The sequence below is a fragment of the Pygocentrus nattereri genome, chromosome 29, assembly GCF_015220715.1.
Source record: "Pygocentrus nattereri isolate fPygNat1 chromosome 29, fPygNat1.pri, whole genome shotgun sequence".
NCBI lineage: Eukaryota > Metazoa > Chordata > Actinopteri > Characiformes > Serrasalmidae > Pygocentrus > Pygocentrus nattereri.
The window spans coordinates 8,976,738-8,997,420 of NC_051239.1; the positions used below are offsets into that span (position 1 = coordinate 8,976,738).

At 39.1% G+C, this 20,683-nt stretch overlaps 1 protein-coding gene across 7 annotated transcripts in view; it reads left to right on the forward strand.

Moving 5' to 3' along the window:
* Positions 1-340: 340 nt before the first annotated feature.
* dbnlb (drebrin-like b) overlaps positions 341-20,683 on the forward strand; it is a 33,451-nt gene continuing 13,108 nt past the window's right edge. For 2 of the 7 annotated variants that reach the window (XM_017696306.2, XM_037536108.1), the window contains exons 1-10: positions 342-521; positions 7,608-7,663; positions 8,463-8,575; positions 8,785-8,859; positions 10,347-10,493; positions 13,550-13,627; positions 14,233-14,384; positions 14,504-14,558; positions 18,806-18,868; positions 20,531-20,642. In XM_017696306.2, coding sequence (XP_017551795.1) covers positions 439-521; positions 7,608-7,663; positions 8,463-8,575; positions 8,785-8,859; positions 10,347-10,493; positions 13,550-13,627; positions 14,233-14,384; positions 14,504-14,558; positions 18,806-18,868; positions 20,531-20,642 — 934 coding nt within the window. In that variant the 5' untranslated portion in view covers positions 342-438. Of the gene's footprint in view, positions 522-7,607; positions 7,664-8,462; positions 8,576-8,784; positions 8,860-10,346; positions 10,494-13,549; positions 13,628-14,232; positions 14,385-14,503; positions 14,559-18,805; positions 18,869-20,530; positions 20,643-20,683 lie in introns of all 7 variants that reach the window. The other 5 variants (XM_017696307.2, XM_037536109.1, XM_037536106.1 and 2 more) reach the window with 4 other exon arrangements.

The following is a 20,683-nucleotide window of genomic DNA, read 5'->3' on the forward strand; positions in this document are numbered from 1 at the left end:
ACATGAACATATATATATATACATATATATATATATATATACATATATATATATATATATATATATATATATATATATATATATATATATATATATATATATATATATACATATATATATATATATTTTTTTTTTTTTAATTATTTTATTATTTTTAATGTTCTGTAAACTTACCAATTCCAATTTTAATTTTTCGATGTTTTATTTTTGGTATCGGGGTTCTAGTCCCGGTATTACTGGATACCGCATCGAACAGAAAATCGATAGTATCGTTCAGTCCTACGCTGATCTCGCTGATTGGAGACGCAGCGTCTCTGGAGGAGTGGCCGTTTGACGTAACGTGGCAGGCTGGGGGACGCGCTTTCCTCCCCGCCGCCCGAGCGAAGTTCCCCCCGGATCCGGACGGTCGTATTTTGCGGTCCTGTCCTTCACACAGAAATGGCTGTGAACCTGAGCAAGAACGGCCCTGCCCTCACGGCGGCCTACAAGGAGGTAGTGGATGAGAAATCCGACACCAGCTGGTAAGTTCGGCGAAATGAAGATCAGCGAGGCTGAGAGCTAAACTGGCATCCTCAGCTTAGCTTAGCCAGGCTAGCCTCCTAGCTGCTGCTGCTGCTACTGTGGGGGGCTTCGGCTGCCCAGTGGGAAACAACGCCGGGTTACCTAACGTTACGTTTATGGGGAATGATGTAGACGGTTGGCAGTTGGCTGTTTAGTGCAGTCGTGTCGATTTTACCCCTCTAGCGCGTTTTATCAGTGTGAAACTGTGCGTTTCCGTCGTGTCAGAGGCTTTAATGGTGTGAACTTACTCTGTCCGGAGACTGGAGGGAAGCTGAGTTACAGCCGAGTTAAAACCTCCCTGGATGAATGGACTGGCCTTGCTTTCTCTCCGAGCTGAGCTGAAAGTTGATTGCTTCTGCATGTGCCTGACCTCAGTTCTACCGCTGCATCCTGTTTGTATGAGACTGGCTTGATTGAGAAGTGATGCACTGGGTCTGTTGCTCAATGAGAACCACTGAGATTTATCTGTGTTTTCCAAGCAGCTGAACACTCCCTCGCTTTCAGGCAGCTGTAATGTGTGGTGGAGGCTTTCTGTGCTGCTTTGTCATCAGTGTCCAGAAGTATCCAGACGCCCCTTAACTAATTAGTGACTTCTGCAACTGTGAAGTGGATTGAAAAGCACTGCCATTAGAACAGCTGTGCATGAGCTTAAGGTCACCATGCCCAAAGTCGCCAGTGGGCTATAAAGCCCCCCAGCATTGGGCGCTGAATCAGAGGAACTGCGCTCTTTGGCGCGATGGGGCTCCTAGTTTGAGTCAGTGTCGCTGGAAAATGAATTTAAATTGCATACCAAGTTAAACTTCCTAGTTGCCCCGGTTGTGACCTGGAGGCGTGGTGCTTTAGTTCATGGTGTGACCTACAGTACAGGTTATACATCCAGGAAATGACTGACTTGCTTTAGCGTTGAAATTGGGCCACACAGAAGAAGCTGAAGATGGTTAATGTAGCCTCATGCTCAGGAGACGTGGCTGTAAGCCCAGACGCCTGAATGGACTAGAAATGAAGAGTAATTAAAATTCACCCATATTTAATTACATTCCCTGTCCTTTTGGGGCACTTTGACATCCAGCACGATGTCTGATGGCTGAAACTCAAGGTTCTTAGTGACGACCTTCTAAGCTTTGTAAGAAATATGTGGTTCTTTCGAGATGTCATCATGCAGAACATAATGATGTATTAATGTATTAAGTTTACAGTTGAGTGTCGAAATCCAGTGCTTGTACACACTTAAAAAGGGTGGTTCTTCAAGGGTTCTTTAGTATTCTAGGGTTCTTTGCATCATTCAAGGGATCTTCAGATTGATGGAGGGTGTGCTGTGGAAGGTGTTCTCCTATTGTTATGATGTCAGGCACCGTTTTTGCTGCTATATAGAACCATCTACAGCACATTCTCCATCAGTCTGAAGAACCACTTAATGATGCAAAGAACCCTTTATTCATGCAAAGAGGTTCTTTGAGTGTTGATGGTTCTATATAGAACCATTTTCTTTACTGAAGAACCATCATTTTTAAAAGTATGTGGTACCAACCAAATTACTCCAGAACTACCAAGTATTGAAATCCCAGCAATCATCACGTTAGTAGTCAGTGTTATCATCAGTGAGCCAATAAGCATTCTTTCTTCAAAATACTGACTGCTGATTGGCTGTTTAAATCACATCTGCATGCAATTATATCTGCATGCATGATAATAACTTCAGAGCTTCTTAATTAATTTGTAATTGGTTGCTGTCAGTTGCACCTCCCACTTATTCCTGGTTCAAGAAGAAGGCATTGAAGATGTTATTGCTCTGGAATCGTGATACCTGTACAAATATATAAATGATTTGAATATCCCACTTGAAAAATTTGCATGAAGTGCTTTTAAAAATGCATTTTAGGCCAAATCATTTTTTTCACAACTGTGATCAAACAGTGTCTCAGTCATCAGGAAGTGTATTTGTAACGCGCATTTTATGTGATAACTTTTTGTGGTGCCACTTTTAGGGGTATTAAAAGCTTCAGATGTTTGATTCTTATCACCACCACTGTGAACAATACTGACTGCAGTTCACGTCAGGCCATTCTGAATGACTTTGTTTCCACCCTAACCACTGAATTGTGTGGTGGAATTCATATAAAAGATTTACACACACATGCACAGATTCTGCATTAACTAAAAACTGATGTCATGATCGTTTATTTGTTGAAATGCAGAAATGTTTAGATGACTTTATATAACCACTATTTGAAGTGCAGTTCAGTGAAGTGTAGATATCAGTAAGATCAGCATGACTGTAAGGGAGCTCATCATGCTGAAATGCTATCGTACACAATAGCACTGCTGATTACAACCCCATTTCCAAAACAAATTGGGACGCTGCATAATGTAAAAATTATGCAATTATGTGCAAAACATTTAAACCCTATATTCCATTGAAAATAGTACAAAGACAACATACCAGATGTTGAAACTGAGAAATTTTATTGTTTTTTGAAAAATATATACCCATTTTGAATTTGATGCCAGCAACATGTTCCAAAAAAGTTGGCACGGGGGCAAAAAAAGGTTGGTAAAATTGTCTAATGCTAAAAAAAAAAAATCTGTTGGTTGATTAAAAATAGGTCATAACATGGTTGGGTATAAAGAGAGCACCCAGAGAGTCCGAGTCTTTCAGAAGTAAAGATGGGAGAGGTTCACCACTCTGTGAAAGACTGCAGAAGCAAATAGTGCAACAATTCAAGAACGTAAACAATATCAACATAAAATAGCAAAGAACCTTTCTTTTCATCATCTACAGAACATAATAACATTAAAAAGATTCAGAGCATCTGGAGAAATCTCTGTATGCAAGGGACAAGGCCAAAAGTTAATGTTTTCTGGCTGTGATCTTTGGGCCCTTAGGTGGCACTGCATTAAAAACAGACATGATTCTGTAGAGGAATTCACTGCATGGGCTTAGAAACACTTCTGAAAAACACTGTGGAAAACAGTTTGTCGTTGCATCTACAAATGCAAGTTAAAACTCTAAAATGCGAAGAGGAAACCAGATAAACAGGATCTAGGAATGCTGCCACCTTCTCTGGGCCTGAGCTCATTTAAAATGGACTGAGGGGAAGTGGAAAAGTGTCCTGGGGTCCAACGAATCAACATGTGATGTTCTTTTTGGAAAAGAGCCTCTGGGCTAAAGACCACTCAGCTTATCAGCATACAGTTTAATCAGTATTCAAGATGGTATGGGGAGCATCAGTGCACATGGCGTGGGTGACTTCTGTAAAGGCAGATCTGTAAAGGCACCATTAATGCTGACTGGTATATACATGTTTTGGCAACATATGCTGCCATCCAGACGACGTCTTTTTCAGGGAAGGCCTTGATTATTTCAGCAAGGCAATGTAAAACCGCGTTCTGCAGGTGTTACAGCAGTATGGCTCCGTATTAAGAGTCCCGGTGCTAAACTGACCTGCCTGCAGTCCAGACCTGTCACTACTGAAAACATTTGTCGCGTTATGAAATGAAAATGCAACAAAGAAATTCTGTATCAAGCAAGAATGTAGAAACATATCACCTTACAAAACTACAGCAATTGGTCTCCTCAGTTCCTAAACACTTACAGAATGTTGTTAAAAGAAGAGGTGCTGTCTTAGCCTGAGGTACCTTCTGTCAAATCACTATGTGGCTTAAAAAAGGCAGCGAGAGACATACTTCTGAAATAAAAGGCCCTGTAGCACCTTCCTCGTGGCAGCCATTAGCTCTAATGATCAGCGGCTGTATCGTATTACCTCTGCTCAACCAGTTTTGCGTTTGTCTTGATATTGTTTTCTTTTGAAACGCTCAGTGAGGAATGACTGAAGATCGCAGGTGCTATTGTGATTCTGGTACAGCTTCACCAGAAGGACTTATACAATGTGCACTTCGGCTGTGCTCTTTGTCAAAAACGCTGAGCCAGGCCTGGGGTGGCTGTGGCTGTGCTTTGGCACGTCCTGCCTGGAGGTTTTTAAGTCTGAGGGCGGTTAGTGCTTAGAGTTGTTTTCACTGAGCTACTCCCGTCCTTTAGGAATCTACCGCTCACTGTCTTCCAAGTGTACTGAGCAGAGGAGGATGGGACATTTTTGATGGCCAAATCAGCAAGTCAGCCACATTCAAACCAGCCCAGAAGAATTTCTAAGGGTACATGATGATATCAGCTTATGAAAAAAAATTGACATTATGCAGATGTTTAGGTTTTAATGATTTAAAGTAAACATGTAACAAGTGTTGCATTTTTTGTGATGTTAATCTGGGTAGAAACAGTCCAGATTTCTATATTTATTTCTACATTTATTTATTTCTAATCAAAACAGCCACTAAGTATGTTATTCTTAGATATATCTGAGATGTGATGTATTGCCATCCATGTGCACAAGGAAGAGGAAAGTCAAAGGAAAATACGTGAGAGAAAAAAAAAACGATTAAAAGCTACAGGGACTATTGGACTCTCAGTAGCCATGCAAGACCTGGTAGACCACCTACACTGCCTCCATCAGCAAAACAGCACTTCAAGCTTCATCTTTCATAGACAGGAGAAAATGAAGCTGCTTCAGATCTGAAAAGAAGAAAAATTCAAATCAAACAAAGAAGCTGCGGGTGTTCTCAAAGCCACAGACTGACCAGAATTTAACTGATCATGACTGAGTGTTTATGAGAAGCAGAAAATGTATCCACCTTCTAAGACTGAACTTTGGAGGTGAGGGGAAAAAATGATTGCTGCAGATTTTTTGGGGAAACTGAAAGCGAGTCCCCTGAAAGAGTAGAAGGCAGAGAATGAGTAAACGAGTGGACATTACATACTAGAAAAGTGTATTATTGTTAGTGGTTGAGGCTTCTGTGTGATATTCTGTTAAATATATTTATTCCCTGACACTGAAAAATGAGCAGCTTGTAATACTTGTGATTTGTGGTATATGCATGAAAAATATTTGATCTCAGCATCAGCCCATAATTTCATAATCAGTGCATTCCTAGTAATTTCACATTACAGAACATATCAAAGCTGGATAGGTAAAGCCCAAAATGAGCACTGTCCAGTAGAAATGTCTCTTAGCTCTCCTCCTATTTGACAGGTTTGACTTTGGGCTAAAGTTATCTGGCTAACCCAGGAAATCCTGCCTTATTTAATACTCCCATAAGAATATTTATAACTTTTGGTAACATAGCACCACCTCTTAATGCCACTTCTACATACACAAGCTACAACAATGTCTGTCTCTTTAAGGAGACCCAAGTTGTCTTAAAGAATTTTCACTTTAAGATTGTGTAATGTTCTTTTCTCTTTCTTCTCCACCGCACTTCCTCTATCTCGAGCTGACAGTGAGCGTGGGCTCGGCAGCCCCAGGTTTCAGAGAGGAAGCTGACAGCTTCCTCCGTACACAAGTGGCTTTGTTTAGTGTGAGTGATCCAAAGCTGAGGGCTGAAATGCTCAAGTTCATGGCAGATTGACCCGTTCTGGGACCTCACTGGACTGGGTACAAATCAGAAGCTGTTTTTAAGGGCAGCTGCTTGTCTTGTGTATCCACTGACCCAGTGTCCTTCCCATCAGCTCCTTTATCGTTGACCTAAACGCTGACCTCTGTGTGGTCAAACAGTTTGGTTCAGACCTCAACATGTAGTGTCAGCACTAAATTGCTTTCGTTCGTTGTGCAGTGTGGAGGTGATGGCTAACACTTTATTGGGTTTGTTTCGCCACAGAGCTGCAGTTAAGAGATCCTGCAAGGCATTCAAAATTAAAGGGGTAAAAATGAATCACAGCCTTACAGTTGATTGTAGTGACATTCAGTAAAAAGGCTGTGTGGACACTTTGTTTACCAGATTAAAATTCTTGGGCTGTTCACAAATGTTAAAACTACAAAAATACTCAAGTTGTTTCTATTGTTTATATCCCACTACTGTGTAAATAGTGCCTCATGATTGTGTATTCACTGGATTTTCAAAAGCAATCCTAATTGAACACTACAAAAAATGAGATCTCGTCAAGTGAAATGATCTAATATTTACCATTTTTGAGATGGCTGTACACTTATTAGATTATCTAGCATATTTCTAGACATTATGTACTTGTACGTAATTATATCAAGTAAATTATCTCACTATACTAGCAGATAATGTTGCTGGTTTTAAGCATATTTCTTAAAATGTATCTGCCAATATAGTGACGTATTTTTGTGTTAAGTAACTGTATTAAGTAAAATTAAGTCAAGTCTTGAAATAAGTCAAAATAATCTTAATTTAAGTTTACAACAATCTCAACAGGAGAAATATTAGACTTATTCACTAAGATAATTTGACTTGACAAGATACAATTTTTTGCAGTGAAAATGGAGCCGTAGTGAAATTTACATCATGATAATTCAAGTTCCATTTCATTTTCAGTCGTTTGAAATTGTTCAACATGACGTGATGCATTATTACCGTTTTGATTGGCTGTCTCCTGAAACTTCACAAAGTTGACGGCTGCAACTAGTTCAGCTGAGTTTCTGATGAGTTGCAGGAGTGAAATTTAATTCTGTTTAAATTTCAAGCAGCTAAAGTTGCATGAAAGTAGGTGTAGGCAGTACTGCATTACTTATTATTGTGATAAATTACATCATGTTACATCACAGTACATCACTGATGTAATTCCGGTCCAGAAAGTAAAAGTCCTCCCTAGAATTTTGTTCTGCCTGAGGCTGCTTTGGTTTAATCCTAGAAGGCAGGCAGCTGGAATAAAATCCTGAGGATGATTTTTACTTTCTGGACCTGAACTACCCACCTCTGACCATTTGATATAATCAGTACTTGTACAACATTGACCTACTGCATGTTTTATTGTAGATATACCATAATGTTTAATTACATGTAGTGCAGTATTGAAATAATAAATAAAAAGGAAAGCCAGCCTCAGGACTTGTAGTGAAATCTGTCATGAGATCAGATATTTACATCTTTAATTAATAGGTTATTTTATTGTAATGCATTTTTGGTTTTTATAAGTATACATGTGTTATATAATCAGGATGCAGTGTTGTAATTGGGTTCTATTCTTCTTGTAGGGCCTTGTTCACCTATGAGGGAAACACCAATGATATCCGCCTGGCTGACAAAGGAGGCAAGTGTTTCTGAGTTGCTAAAATACATATTTTTTTGTAATTCAAATATTTCTTGCTTTTCAAGCTTATAAATCAGAAGAAAAAATTAGAAATGGGAGAAAAAGCACAGCTCTTCAGTACACACACACAACAATTCGCATAATAAATAAAGGAATAAAGGTGCTAAACTGTCAGTGGGGCAGTAACCTTCTTGTCACTGGGGTGGTACCCTCAACGGTACATCTCAGTACCTTTATTTAGGGAATATAACGGTACCATAATCCACTGAAATTATATTTTCTAAATTGTAATGACTCCACACACCCCGTCTCGTCTCCAGGCTTTTCTTTTTTTAAAACACTGGGTTATGAAAAGGTACGAATTTATGCTTCTCCATTAGGAAAAACTTATTCAAGGATAACAACTGGACCTTAAAACCAATATTGTCCCTTTGAGGGTATATTGACACTGCTTGTACCTTGATGAATGAAAAATGTACCTGCGCACTCCCTGGAATGTTTGGTCCAAAATATCCCACCTGTGCATCTACATTCCTTTTCTTGCCACGTTTTACTGTTCAGTCTTCAGTGTTTTTGGCTCGTATTCTTCTTCTTGTTTTCTGCAAGTTGAAAGTGTTTTCTGGGTGGTTCTGTGATGAGTGTGCGAGCAGAGTTTTGGAAGCTAACTTTAGGCAGACTTTGGAGATGGACATGTTTTTGGAGGATAGTTTAATCCGTACAGTACTGTCCTCATGTACATAGCTGGCTGTTAGGAGAAGCCTGTGGTGTTTGCCGGTGTTCTCAGTGTTTTTGTGTTTAGATGGGGGATTGGAGGAGCTGGTGGAGGAGCTGAACAGTGGGAAGGTGATGTACGCTTTCTGCAGAGTCAAAGACCCCAACTCCGGCCTCCCCAAATACGTCCTCATCAACTGGGTGAGTGCTTTTCCTTTTGCTATTCCTTTTGTTTTGTTATGAGAATTATGCGGCAGTTATAATGCCCAGTTTAATTCATTCTAAACTCACATGCTGTGTTCACATGTGTAATTAAGTAAACAAGAACTAATGGTTTTCTGTGTATTTGAATAACAAACCACCCATCTCTAATTTATGTTCTTATCATTTCTCTGTATCGTGTTTTTCAGACCGGTGAGGGGGTGAAAGATGCTCGGAAAGGAATCTGTGCCAACCACGTTAGCTCCATGGCTAACTTTCTGAAGGTAACTGTTCTCTTCTGCAGTGACAGACTCTGAGGTCCTCTGTGTTGTTGGAGCGTTTGACTAATGAGTTTGCTGTAGTCCTACACCTCCATCTGATCTCTCCAGCAGATCGGTCAGATTACTGTAAACAGGGAAATGAGTGGATACTCCACCCACAGATCAAAAACATGTTTTAGATGACTGCTATGCTTTGGTTACTGTGTCTGTATACATGAATGACACTAGTGTCCCCACACATGAACATAACTAAACATGTAGGGTGATGTGATATCCTATATTAATACCATATTTAATGTACATTGTTCTAGAAACATGACTGAACATTGAGCAGTGCTGGCTGAACATGTTCGGAGAGAAGGGCGCTGTGTACCGTTGTGGCAGGCAGATGTCACATACAAAGCTGCTTGTGTTATGATGAATGTTAAAGGACATTCTCAGACCACAGAGTCAGGTTTCAGACATTAGACAAAGCAGCTTCAGGTCTTGTGGAAAACACTTATCTCAGCTCTCAGACAGTTGGACATCAGGCAAATTGGCCTCTGATCAGAAGGCATCAGGCTGAGCTAAGCAGCTACAGTGAAAGTGGCCTTGGACAGTAAAGATCATGTTATATTCACAGTTGTGTGGTTATTTACCAGATTACTTACAGTTTCGTGGCCAAATGAAAGATGACAACTTTTACTGAACTGCACTTTTATGTTCTTTTATTGGACACAATTTTAGTGTTATTGTAACTCACTGTCATTGTATGTGTATCTGCATCTGCATTAGAGTTAGGAACCATCTCAAAATTACTGAGAAAAAGTGTGCAAACACTTTGGGGGGGGATAAAAAGATGACCCAGTTTAACTGTTTATTGTGGTTATCTATAGCATGGTTACCTGAATAAGAGAATTCTATTACTGGTACAAGACTAGAGGAAATGATCAGTGTAGCTGATTAAAACACTGAAATTAATAAATGGTGTTTTTTTTTATTATTATTATTATTATTGTAAAGAACTAATTGCACTAATGTGAGGATTTGTGAAAGACTACAAAATGATTACTCACCTTTTCTTTTTTTTTTTCTTGTAGCGATACATGTAACAAATATTGGGAAAAATTACCTTTATGTGAAGAAAAGTGATGAAGAGCTAAATAACAAAAACTAACAGTCATAGGAATTCTGGAAGCTCTGTCTCAACACTGTTATATTTATATGGTTTATGACTTTGTGAATTTCTATTTGTTTGAGTTGAAGAAGTATGATAATTGACAAGTGACAGTCATGTCAGTAAGACACTGTTTAACTGCAACTATTAGAGTGTTTAATTCATTACCTTATCAAATAATATTGGTAGATGTCAGTTATCTGAATGTTTAGCTTCTTTAATCTGGTATCAGTAACGTGATTCGTATCAGCCAGGCCCTGGTGTGTACTGTGGTGCATGTTTTGTATTGTGCATTGGTTCGTTGTGTTTGTGTGTTTGATGTTGTTTTGTATAGGGAGCTCACGTGACCATCAACGCTCGTGCAGAGGAAGACGTTGAACCTGAGAGCATCATGCAGAAAGTGGCCAAAGCTTCAGGAGCCAACTACAGCTTCCATAAAGAGACAAACCGCTTCAGAGACGCAGGACCCCAGGGGCCTGTGGTGAGTGTTGTAAACCTCCTGCAGTTTTGATACGTGCCGTTTCTAAATTTGCGGCTTTGTGCAGTTGTTAACACACGGTTTTAATGTCTGATACATTCTGACTAGAACGGAGTTCATAGAACTGACAGTAGTCCAATTGTTAGAGTAAAAAAAACGTATAATTAAAATGTGTGTTCATGTTGTGATTCTAACATGAACACACACACGAACACACACACACGCTGTTTAACCCGGGACTTATTGTTGCCTAGAATTATTTAGTTAAGTGTACAGTTGTATGTATAATTTAATATTGATTTACATTCAAAATACTTCACATAAACATTCATATGTAGTTACCTAATGAATCGCATAGTAACAATGACTTTTACAGCTCATTTACATTCTGCACCAGCATGTTGGAGTCTGCATGGTTCGGTCTTGCATTTGTTTCAGAATCAAACAAATAGCAAAAGTGCTAAGGTGTTTTTTTTTTAAAACCCAATTTTTTTAAGTCTCACAAGGTATTTGCCATTCATGTTGTATTGGAAAATAGAGAATCAAGGCTGGACTGGAATATCAGAAGAACATACTCAAAAACCCACCCCAAAAAACTCAATTTTGATTTACTTAGCTCACCAAACATAGACAGTAAAAACAACAAAGATAAACACAATTCTCCCATTAATTGTACATTTGCGAGAGCACAGCTGTAGTAAGAGAGTGTAAATAAATGTCATGGATGACCGCAGTAGTGTGAAAGGTGTGTGCAGCAGTGCTTAGCCAAGCAACTAACCTAGCAGTCAGCAAGCTGAACAACTTGCATATTATGAACAATAAAAAACACAAAAGATTAGCCCTGTTTGGATTGGATTAGTTCAAGAGTGTCCGTTCTTATTTGCAAAGGGCTGGTGTGGCTGCAAGTTTTAATTCCAACAAATTAGGAGATCACAATCACCTGTTTGACTGAGGTCAGTTGATTAAAGGATTGGAATCAGGGTGATTTGGCTTGCAGCCACACCAACAGATAAGATCTGCAGATAAGATTTGACAATATTTATTTTAAAAAATATATTAAAAATTACACATCTCTTCGGTGATGCAATTTGCGTATCCATTTGTCAGCAAAATTACTACTGCAGGCACAAGCACGAGTTTTGTGCTGCGGTTTCTACGAACCTGGATGTTTGCACCACATGTGGTCGTATGATCATGTTTTGTTAGATTGGAAGGTGCTTTGATATTATGTAGCTGTATGTCAACATAAAAAGCTTACTACACATAGTTACCATTAATCAGCCTGCGAGATCTCGCTTTTCTCATTTCTTTTTTTGTTTCCCCTCCTGCTAATACTCTTCCGGTGTAGAGAAGATGAAAAAATCTCTAGTTTTACTAGAAGTTACTTGTTTTACTAAAAGTTCTACCAACCAAACAATGGTTGAAAGACGTCCAAAACATCCACCTTTTCACGATTTGGATAATGTTTAATATGGTTCTGCACCATAGAAGAGCAAATCCAGCAGCCAGAAAAACCTTTTCTTCAAATTCTTCAAGTGCCTAGAAAATCCATCAAAGTCAGAGATTTGCATCCGGACTGGAATGCATTTTTTGGCATCTGAGCTTGGTGGAAAAACAATAGGTGCTTCAGCCTCTAAGTATCTCATAGGAGGAGGGAGAAAAACACAGACTTTGCTGATCCGGACGGCCATAAAATCATAGAGGAGCGCCAGTAAAAGAGGAAGTTACCTAATCTTGTCCAAATAGCGCTCTAGTTTTATCTCCTGACACATTGCTCATCTTGCGGCCTGTTTTTTAATGTGTTTATTTATAGACAGTCGGGCCAAACTATAACAGGCCAAAGCAGTAGCACCGTTGGTCAAGGGTGTGACTTTACACGTCCACGTTTACCAGAATTGGACTCCTTTGGTCATTAAGTCTGCAACATGAAACAGCTTAGCATAGCATATTTCATTGAAATCAATGCACTTTCGTTCACAATTCGGTCTGGCAAAATCTAAAGCTAAGCTAATGCCGCTTTGTTTTCTTTCAGTAAAGCATGACCTGCAACTTCTCATTCAATTTTTCCTCAAAATCTCCTACAAACATAAATGTGCTGTGGATTGAAAGCTTACAATCCCACTTTCTATAGAATTTCTGCACTTGCTTTAATGAGCTGCAAGCAAAAATGAATTAAACAAAGTGAAGGGAGGCAATTCAGCGTGTGTATATCATGGGGGGGAATCTAGAGTTGTTAGTTCAAGTCAATGATACTGTGATATTGATATCTGCTTTAACGTGTTGCTAAACTGCTACTGGGCTGGCTCTTGTTTATTTAGTGAATTTAATGGTAGTAAATGTAGAACAGCTTATCTTGAAATGTCCTAATGGTGAAGAGACTGAACTGGGCAGCAGCAGCCGAAGTGCCCAGAAAGGTCTTATGAAGGCTTGTTAATGCCAGGGCCGGTGCCAGCCTGCAGCTTGTTTATCTGAAACGCACTGACACTGCACTGTGTCAGGATTTGGATAGGGAATGTTCTGGAATGGATAGGGAATGTGGAAATAGTGGTATGTGAAGCATGTTTACCTCTTCCAAATGCATTCCTATCCACCAAAATATGTGGTAGTCACCTAAAACCACAGTCTGCTTTTTTTTCTCCCAAAGGATTTTGTATACATAAGCACTATTGTGTACTAGAGCCTGGCCGATATATCAGCTGCTCAGATTTGCTCCAGTGAATTTAATGGTATCGGCTGTCATCCTGCAAGTAAAGCACTGCTTGTTTTATTATGTTGTGGATCTTATCTGGTAAACCTGAACATAAAATAACATCACAGTTAACATAACCATTTAAAAGCCAGTAACTGGCAGTCATATCAGTCAGTAAAGCACTATTTAGAGTCTTTTTGGTTGCCATCTAGTCAGGCCCTCATGTGATTATATTTTCAAGATTTTGAGTGACTGTCTATGACCAAACATTAAAGCAGAAAAGAAAAGAATGTAAGAAGTATATATTCAGACGTGACTGGATTTATATTTATGTATGTCTTTCTTTACACTTTTTTTTTTTTTTTTGCAGGGCTCTGTGTATCAGAAGACCAACGCCATGTCGGAGATCAAAAGGACCAATAAAGACACCTTTTGGGCTCAGGCTGAGGTAAGACGCATGCTGACGTAGAGCTGAGGAGCAGCAGTCTTGACTGCGACTGCAATGACCACCCCAAGCATTACATTTGTTCAAAAACTCTATTCAGTTTTTGATCAAATTGAGCTCTTGTACCATAGTTAGGCAAGTGTTGTGGGTTAGGGGTGGGCGATATTACGATTTGCCATTGTTATCACAATCAACTTTTCCGAGTATATCATGAGTATCATCAGTACTCAAAGAACAGCTCCGTGTTTCATAAAAAAAAAAAAAAAAAATCAGAAGAGCTCTTAGTGGTATCACTTCAAGATTTCACTCTGTTTATCAAGGCCATGTTCAAATCCTTACCATGCAAGGTGTTAAAAGTCATCCTGAGGTCAAATGAAGTCAAAGTTGACCTTTTTTTTCACCTTATATGTCCCTGGTCATATTTAGCATTATCCGTCATACCATACCATTTAAGAGACAAAGTTCTTGGTTTATGTAATCTTCTGTCAAAGGGTTGATTTGAACTGTAATGCTTTTGATACTGTTTAAGATTTCATTTAGTTTCATTTTTATTACCTTGGCTTTTACTAGATGTTTATCTTTCTGCTGTGTTTTCTCTCTATCTCCAGAAGGACGAGGAGAAACGTCGCCAGGAGGAGAAAAAGAAAGCGGAGGAGGATCGGCAGCAGTTGGAGAGAGAAATTAAAGAGCGAGATGCTAAAGAGGCAGCTCTCAGGGAGAAGAAGGCCAAAGAGCGAGCCGCTCAGATCGACGAGCAGAAGTGAGTTCCTTTAGGCTTTGATACACACAGCTGAGAGCGTGACTGCAGCAGGCAGGCTCTTTGGGTCACTATGGGTGTTTGTGTGCATGCAGGTTGATAATGTTGTGTTTGCATTGCAGGAAGTACCAGCAGCAGCTGGATACGGACAGTAAGAGTCAGCAGAAACAGCAGTGGGTGAGTGAGACAGGCGCACAATCAAGTCAGCAGTCTTGTTCTGAAAGAATAAGACTCACCTGTGTACAGTTCTCAACCCTCAGTGCCTTCGTTCTTTCTTTCGTTTTTAAACTTATACTAGTTCTCCAAGATTTTAGTATACAAGACTTTTAAAAAAAAAGTGTACATGTTGTATGTTGTCACTGTCGCAGCAAAACCTCATATTCCCAGAACAGTAACTTTTCAAGACAAGGAAAAGACACTCAAAGTCATTTTGGACCACGTTGATCTGTCCAATATTACATTTTCACGCAAGAGCAGAAAGTGCTTTTAAATGATTTGAAACGATAAAAATTGAGGTAAAACATTTTGTCCAAGACAGTGACTATGTTGAATCTGACGTGTTTTTATATACACGTAAAATCATTGCGTTCAGATGTGTCATATTAAATGTAAATCCTTGCAAATTTCAATAAAGTGGGAACCAAAAAAAGTATTTCATAAAGGAATTTCAGCCTGAAGCTTAAAGTTTGAAATTTAGGAAGAAGATTTTCAGTTTCAAAAAAAAAAAAATTTTCAAAAGTTTTAGTGCCACTCATAAAATTACGTTTTATTCATTTTCTCTATGAAAATAAACACATCCTCTACAGGGAGCACAGTTCTCCACATGTTCATGCACGTTCACAGTTTATTTGCAAAATTTAAAATATTAGAAAAATTCAAAGCATGAAGCCTGTGCAGAGGTTTCGAATACACAAACTGTGCACTACAATTTGCAGAAACTGCCTTATTTAAATTTGTGACCTGTAATGGATATGCATGCGACTGTGTCATATACCTTGTGAATGTATTTTTTCATAAATTTTGAACAAATAATGTGCATACTGATCTATCTTAGCACAGTATATGTGTACATCTGAACATTATAGCGCTGTGAGCAGATAAAAGTGACTTAATGTAGAAGTAAGACCTTAGCTAAGGTTAGCGTAATGTGGCCAGACCAAAGCTTTCCATTGCCATAATTTCTGGCAGTTTCTTAAAGACAGCATTCATGATGCCTAGTGTTAAACCACTGACTAATCTTGTCTTGTTCCACGCCCAGTTGATTTTTTTTCTTCCTCCTTCCTGAACTCTTAAGTAGACTGTTGTGAAATGTCTTTTTGACAGCCGACTCATACATTCTGACGTTAATTGTGTCGAAAGACACCTACTGGGGTTCTTTGAACAGCTTTTGCTCGGGCTGAATTTTATTGAACAGCCTGTTGTCTGTGTCTGTTTCGTTTTTCGTGCTCATTTTATTTCATCACACTGTGAAGTAATTGAGTTGCGTCTCCCTTAAAAGTGCTCTGTAATCTTTTCCTGTTTCTTTTCCTGAGGACCTCTGAGAGCTCTATTGATTTTGGCATAATGACTAATCGCTCGCCAAGCTTGTTCGCCTTTTGAACTTATTTCCATGCACCTGATGCAAATTGATTTCCATTCAGGAGATGATAAAACTACAGTTGTTACCTTTTTTAGGCTCCAGGAAGAATGGCAGGATTTGTTGTACATATAAATTGCTAAGTAGTGCACTGATAGCACTGAAATGAAGTCCAGCTAATTGTCCGGATGTATGAAAGACTTGCAGCCTGTTTTAGCTGTCAGACATCTCACTGCACTTGCATAGAAGATCGCAGAGAAGGTAGCACATGTGAGGGCATGGTGGTGTGGTTTTCTCCTGTTGTTAGTCTGTATGTACTTTAGCTCACTTGCCTAAGTGTCTAACATCATGTAAAGGTAACATTGGGCTACGTATTAAACCAAATGTATTGTTGAACAGAGGAACATTTCAGTGATGTTAAGTACAGGATAGTAAAATTAATGCTATACTTGGGGAGCAGTTCAAAAATTAAATCGCAAAACTGCTATTTAATGTCATCCAGTCATCCAAAGAAGAAGAAAGGTAGTGTGAATCTGTTTTAGGATGCTTTTGGAATGAAATGGCACATTTTAACACTTAAAATCTGTTTAATATGCAAGTCAGAGAATCAGATACTCATGCCAGCCATAAAGACAGTAACGTTTAATGCAGAAACCTTTTGCCAACAATGTATTAGTAATGTAATGTGATCATCAAAATCATATAAACAGTGACAAAACTGGAATAAATGTTATACATTTGCTAGAATTATGAAAACTGAGTTTGAAGAACTCAAAAAAAAGCCAGTGAATGACAAATGAAAAAGTATTATGTAAACTAATGTGTTTGTTTAGAGGCTTTAATAAACAGTCAAAACCTTTTTAACTCCATCATTTCTTGTTTTCCATCACACTTTTGATTCAGCAGATCAGTGTTGTTATTCCTGAGTATTGTAGTAGACGAACTTCAACAGAGAATTAGTTATTAGTATTTGTCATGATGAATTTTCAAATTAAGGTTTCTTCTGCCATTGTTTGCATTTATATCTCTCCGGAAGAGGAACGTAAACATAGCTCAGGCGACTCATCAAACAAATCGTAGATGGACTAATCGATTATAGAAGTAGTCGTTAACTACAGCTCTAGATACGTGCAGCTAGATACTGAGGAGCATAATTCAGGCTTGCCTTCTTACTTCATTTCCCTTCATCCAGCCACTGGAGATGTACTATATTTTTTAGATGGGGTGACGAGCAGTTTTTGGGGTTGAGTTTTCCTGAACAGAGTATGAAAACAACAAAAGCTGGAGTAGCTAAGAGTGCAGCATTTGTACTGATCATAAGCAGTGTACTGCATGCATATTATACACTCTCTACTGTTCCTTTTAAGGAAAGCTTCAGTTTCGGTCGGACAAGTTTAGACTGAGAAACGGATTTGAGAAGATGTGTGGGAATGTGCTGTTCCTTTTAAAGACTTGTGGCCTGTTAAAAATAAAACATCCTTTTTTTAGTCAAGTATGACTTTTTAAGCATATCCTTAACAAGTAGCTGTTTTAAGTTGAGGACTGCAGTATCCTGAAAAGATTGTTTGGAGCAGAGACAACTGGTCAGCTGAGTGATGACCATATAAACTAAAAAAAAAAAATCATTGTGGTTTAATGAAAATTCTAGAAACCAGATTAGGAGTAAAGCTAAACTGCAAAAACGCTCCATTTTGAATTCGCTGTTTCTGTGCTGACACAAGAACTAACTCTTTTACATATATACACACCTAGTAGGCCTACAGCAGTTTAGCCCTGGCCCTTCACACTAATGAGTGCCAATCATAACAGAGCTCATTTATCTCATATCAGTCTTAAAGGCCCAGTAACAAAAGCAGTCTGTTAAATCATAAGGAATGTGGAGAGGTTAGAAAATGTTATGTTAAATTTAATTATGACCATTTTAGCTTATAAAACCACACTGATATTATAAGTGGACTGCAGTGTCAAAGAAATGTAGGATATGGGTCCTTTAAGAAAGTAGTGTAAGCACTACAGATTCTGTTGAGATCAGACCACCATCAGTGGACAATGGACAAAGCTTAGACATGTCAGTAGTGAAATGAGGCAGTTCACTACATTCTACTTCTTCTTTTTTCTTCTGTTTGTTTTGAGACATTGTTATCTCTCTCTCTCTCTCTCTCTCTCTCTCTCTCTCTCTCTCTCTCTCTCTCTCTCTCTCTCTCTCTCTCTCTCTCTCTCTCTCTCTCTCTCTCTCTCTCTCTCTCTCTCTCTCTCTCTCTCTCTCTCTCTCTCTCTCAGGGCCTCGTTTACAGTTCTTCACCTCTATCACCGCATCAGATAATCTCTAAAACACATCTACTAAGTACATCCACAGTAGGAAGTCAGTAATGTTCGAACCCCCCTCCCGTTTGGAGGCACCTGGGTTTTTAAGATGAAATTTAAAATAAAAAAGCAAGCTAGGCTTTGTTTCCACGACCTTGACATAAAAGATCGCAAGTTTGATCCCTGGTGATGCTGCTGTCATCTGTGGCCAGGACTCCAAGAGGGGCACAACTGGCCTCACTCTCTGGGTGGGTAGGATGAGCCCCCCCCAATCAACCTATCTGATGCTGGTCAGCATCTGTAAGCTGATATAACAGATCTGGCGATTGCCGCTCAGCTGTCCAATGACGTTACGTTGGTGCTTCGTAGGTCTCGGAGGAAGTCTGTGAACAGATTAGTGATATAAGCACTCTCATGTTTAATGACGTGACTGTAGGGGGAGATCACATTTGATGTTCCAGTATTTGTCTTACTTTTCAGTTTGATGCACCATTATTGTTTGTGTGGAGCAGATTTGTTTAAAGGATGTGTTCATGTCTGACAGGAGGAGGAGCCGGCAGCACAACCCAAAAGCTTTAAGCGTGCGCAGTCCATGGAGAAAGCCAACGTGAGTGTGTGTGGGCAGTATGCAGCCTGGCCTCTGGACACCAGAACTTTCCTGTCCGCTGATGACCTTTCTTTCACTCTTTACAGCTCCCGAGCCTTCTTTCTTTTCAGTCTGTCTTACTTTCACTTTCTTTAAGCTTGGTGCGTTTCTTCAGTGTGCCTCAGCAGAACTCTGCAACATTCTTTCTTTCAGTCTTTACCTCGATGTCTGTTTATATTCTACCGTTCAAAAGTTTGGAATCACGCTTGGAGTCACTCTTAGCATATATAATGTAAATGCTATTTAATTCAATAATTACCAGTTATGTTTGTAGGTGTTTTATTCAGTTTTCAGTAATTTATGACCAGGAAGAAGTTACTAAATGGTAAATATGCTATAATTCTCATGGGTGTAGCGATTCGCAGAGATTAGTCACATACCATATAATGTTGTCTTAATTTGATAGAGCAAAAATGAGTAGTGCCTGAAAGTCTGCCTTCTACTTTCCGTGATGTTTTTTAACTCCCTCCTTTCCATAATGAGATAAAGAGGAAGCGATATTTTCAGAGAAGGGAGGGTCTGCTTGTTTAATTTTTCTGATCATTTATACAATATAATCAGCACTAAACTAACTGCTTTATGTGCTCCAGTCTAAATGTTTTATTCCTGAGCATCTTGAATTGAGAACCTCATATTGAACAACATAATACAATACAATGTAATGTTACACATCTAATAAATGTGTTAATAGTGTTTTCTCCATATCTGCAAATAGTTTTTAAATATTTCTTATTTTATTAATAAATAGTCTTTAGAACTTCATTCTTGATGCTCGATGTACCTGAATATTAAAAAAAGTAGGGTTTTTTTTTGTTCGTTTTCACAAAAATCTTTGTCCACATCAGAACATGAACGAGTCGTGCCAGCTCAGTAGAAGCGACAGTATCTCACACAATTTGATGTCGGACCCCTCATGAAGCATAAAGTGTCAGCGGACTTTACAGAAGCCGTAGACGTTGATCGGCAGATCTCAGGACCTCAGTAATTTGATATTTCGAACAGATTCAGAGGATAAAAGATAGATAAATAAAACATTCACACGCTCCTGATCAGTCAGAAGGTTTTAAGATTTTTTTCAAATCTGCCTTCGATTAATAGTCATCAATTCACATATATTCAGTGTTCGAATCATTGAGATTTTTGATATTTGAGTAGTTGTTCATCCTCACGGCGCCGCACTACAGCTTAATAAAAAAAAAAGAGAAGCCAAGTTCAATTATAAACTTGAAAATCAACCCCAAACTGCTGAGCGCAAAGAAACAAACCCAGAACAGAAACCCACTGCGCACTGAACAAATGAAAACGACTGCAGACGTGAGCGAGTTAAGCAAGACGGCAGCCTTTTCAGAAACCTCAGTCATTTTAACAACATCTACACTTCTGTGCATCATTCTGGACACATCTAACATTTGTTCATTTGTCACAGCTGTGTGAACCGGTTCATGCATATTGTTCGTTTATCTGCAACAAAGTGTTTATCATTTAGGACAGTGATGATTCCAACCTTTGAACGGTGGCATGTGGTTCTTTCTTTATAACTTTTATTGCATTGTAATCTGTGTGTGTGTGTGTGTGTGTGTGTGTGTGTGTGTGTGTGTGTGTGTGTGTGTTCGGTCCCAACAGGAGGCTGCATCTCTCATCTCTCAGCGTTCTGTTAACCCCAGAGAAATGTTCCAGCAGAGAGAGAAAGGCATCACCCCCAGCAGCACAGACACTCCGTCCAGCCCACAGCCAGGTTAGTCATGCACACACATGCCACTAATCTTGTATCATTAG